The following is a 2,840-nucleotide window of genomic DNA, read 5'->3' on the forward strand; positions in this document are numbered from 1 at the left end:
CGGACGTTAAACGATGATGATGATGATGATGATATATATATATATATTGTGTGTATATATATATATATGTGTGTTTATAAACATATGTATGCATATGTATATATGTGTGTGTGTGTATATATGTATGTATATATATAATGGCATATTCATCAACTTAATTGAAGGATCAGAGTTCTCTTTCAAACAAGGTCAATGTTTCACAATGAAAAGCAACTTCACACGTGCTTCAGAGAACCTGATATGTGTTAACCTGCTCTGGGTGCAATACATAGACCAAACCAAAAACAGTCTACATCAAAGGATGGCTCAGCACAGATTATAGATAAAAATTCTGAAAAACAGAAAAATAGCATTCAGCGAACACATCAACATTTGCACCAATAACAAAGTAGCCAGCTTCAGAATTTTCCCCTTCTATCAATTCAGGGACAATGCAATCTGTAGTATATATTTATGTATGTACGATATATTGCATATACAATCTAGTATTTCATGAATGTTTTACTAATAAAGTTTACCCAATCAGCAGTACTGAAAAACTGTACATTTATCTATTTTTACACTTTTCAATCATAAGCTTGCTTTCCAACTACCTGGTTTTGGCTTCAGTCCCACAGCACTGCACCTTGGGCATCTTTAATAGTTCTGGCTGACCAAAGCCTTGTTGGTAGATAGAAACTGAAAGAATCATATTGTGTGTGTGTGTGTGTGTGTGTGTGCATGTGTTGGTCTCCTTGTCTTGATATCAGGATTGTTATAAATGTATGTCACCATCATGAGCACTGTCCCTTGTCACCAAATTTCTGTGAAGACAGATCCAGCCAAGGGGAAAAAAATCTTGCTTGGAAACATGCAGTCGTTGATAAAGGGGAGGCATCCAGCCATAGAAAATCTGCCTCAACAAATTCTGTTTGGTCTATGCAAGCATAGAAAAGTGGTCACTGTGATGATGATGATGATAATGATGTGAGACATTGTACTTTCAGTTAAGCAGAATCAGTGAACTTGTGTTTTGTTTTAACACTATCCTTGTGTGTGTGTGTGTGTGTGTGTGTGTGTGTGTGTATCCATGCAGGTACATTCATAAGATACATATTTGTACACACACAACCGTATACTATAAATTTCAGAAATATTTTAGATACACAAGTGAAAACTGTACCTTTTCAGTTGTTGCTCTTTTCAATGGATCCATCTTTAGTAATTCAGCCATCAAGTCCAGTAAATCATCTGATGCTGCTGTAAATATAGAACTTAAGGGATTCGGTGGAAATTCCTTGAACTGGATGTAATCAGGAAGCTCTTTCATGGCCTGAAAATACAGTTAAAAATTACTATAGTCTTGTTAATGACATCAGCATTAAAAAATAGCCGTACAAAAGTTTTGGAGATAATGTCATATACACTTGGGAGCTACACTGAAAAGACTAAAATTTCATGACAATTTTATATGCCTTGTTACACAGTAAGTATAATTCTGGTTGCGTGGATGAGAAGTTTGTTTTTTAAGTATATGATTTCAGGTTTGATCTTGCTGCAAGGCACCTTGGACAAATGTCTTCTTCCACAGACTCAAGTCAACTAAAGTTTTATGAGTGAAAATTGGATCAGTGCTTGCCTCCAGTTTTCTTTGCATTAAACAGATGAGGAAAGATAACTGGTCTCTATTGCAAACAGTTTTTCCTACCAGAGAAACTGAACTTAGCATGGTGAGTCAACAAAATACTTTCCATTTAAGTGCTGCTGCAACTTTCAGCCAGGGAACTTACATAGCTAAATAGTCTGTACCTTTAAAAGACTAATGTCAGCCTCAAAGACAAAGCAGTTGTGATAGGATTATTCAGTACCTTATTCACTCAGCACTCTCCATAAATATCAATGATGAGGAAAAGAGAAACCCATTAAAATAAAATCTTTAACTGAAATTCTATTCTAAAAATGATTTCATATAAATTCAAAGGAGTAACTTATGCTTGTTTTTGTTTCCTCTTATTCTATAATTTCAGTTGGATCCAAAGCTGCTGCTTCCATCATCAAACACCAAAACTTACCGGCCAAGTGGTTTCAGTTGGTGTACCCATAGCTTGAAAGATTCGTGTCAATTGGTCTAGATCAGTTTCTCCTGGCAAAAAAGGAACCTAAAACAAAACAAATAAATAAATAATTAAAACATAATAAAGCAATATATAATAATAGGCCTATCTGTATCATACTTAGTGTATGCACATTGTGTATCTATCTATACTATATATAAAACAGAGATGTGTGTGTAATCGCTTATCATGTGAAAACGGCTTCAACATTTACTTCCATACTTATGATGCATGAATAATTTGACCTCGGATAAATCTTAGGCTCTTCATTTGATTTTTTTTTATTAAGATAAATAATATTGCTTTATATTTAAGAGTCACTTCTTTAAAAAGGTTCCTCAATGTCAACTTCCGGTAGCCATAGTTTTCTCTTCATTTTAACTTCAATCGTTACTGTTCGCACTAAAAGTTTAATCACATTTACTGATGTAAGTAATTTCATCATTTACTAACAGAAGTACGATATTCTGTTTCCCTGTTGCTGAGGGTTTTTTTTTCTCGTACCTTCGATACTGGCTGTTTGGTTCACTGAGTGACAAATTTCGATTCAACATCACTTTAACTTCAATCGTTACTGTTCTCAATAAAAGTTTACGTTTTCAATCGCTAACAAGTTCACATTTACTGATGTAAGTAATTTCATCATTTACTAACAGAAGTACGATATTCTGTTTCCCTGTTGCTGAGGGTTTTTTTTTCTCGTACCTTCGATACTGGCTGTTTGGTTCACTGAGTGACAAATTTCGA

At 34.4% G+C, this 2,840-nt stretch overlaps 1 protein-coding gene across 2 annotated transcripts in view; it reads right to left on the reverse strand.

Annotated features, from left to right (window-relative positions):
* LOC106883163 (cyclin-dependent kinase 7) overlaps window positions 1–2,840 on the reverse strand; it is a 20,349-nt gene that overhangs the window by 2,403 nt on the left and 15,106 nt on the right. For both annotated transcript variants that reach the window (XM_052978592.1, XM_052978593.1), the window contains exons 8-9: window positions 2,052–2,138; window positions 1,163–1,312 (exon numbers count right to left, since the gene is read on the reverse strand). In XM_052978592.1, the coding sequence (XP_052834552.1) occupies window positions 1,163–1,312; window positions 2,052–2,138 (237 nt within the window). The remainder of the gene's footprint in view (window positions 1–1,162; window positions 1,313–2,051; window positions 2,139–2,840) is intronic.

The sequence above is a fragment of the Octopus bimaculoides genome, chromosome 2, assembly GCF_001194135.2.
Source record: "Octopus bimaculoides isolate UCB-OBI-ISO-001 chromosome 2, ASM119413v2, whole genome shotgun sequence".
NCBI classification, from domain to species: Eukaryota; Metazoa; Mollusca; class Cephalopoda; order Octopoda; family Octopodidae; genus Octopus; species Octopus bimaculoides.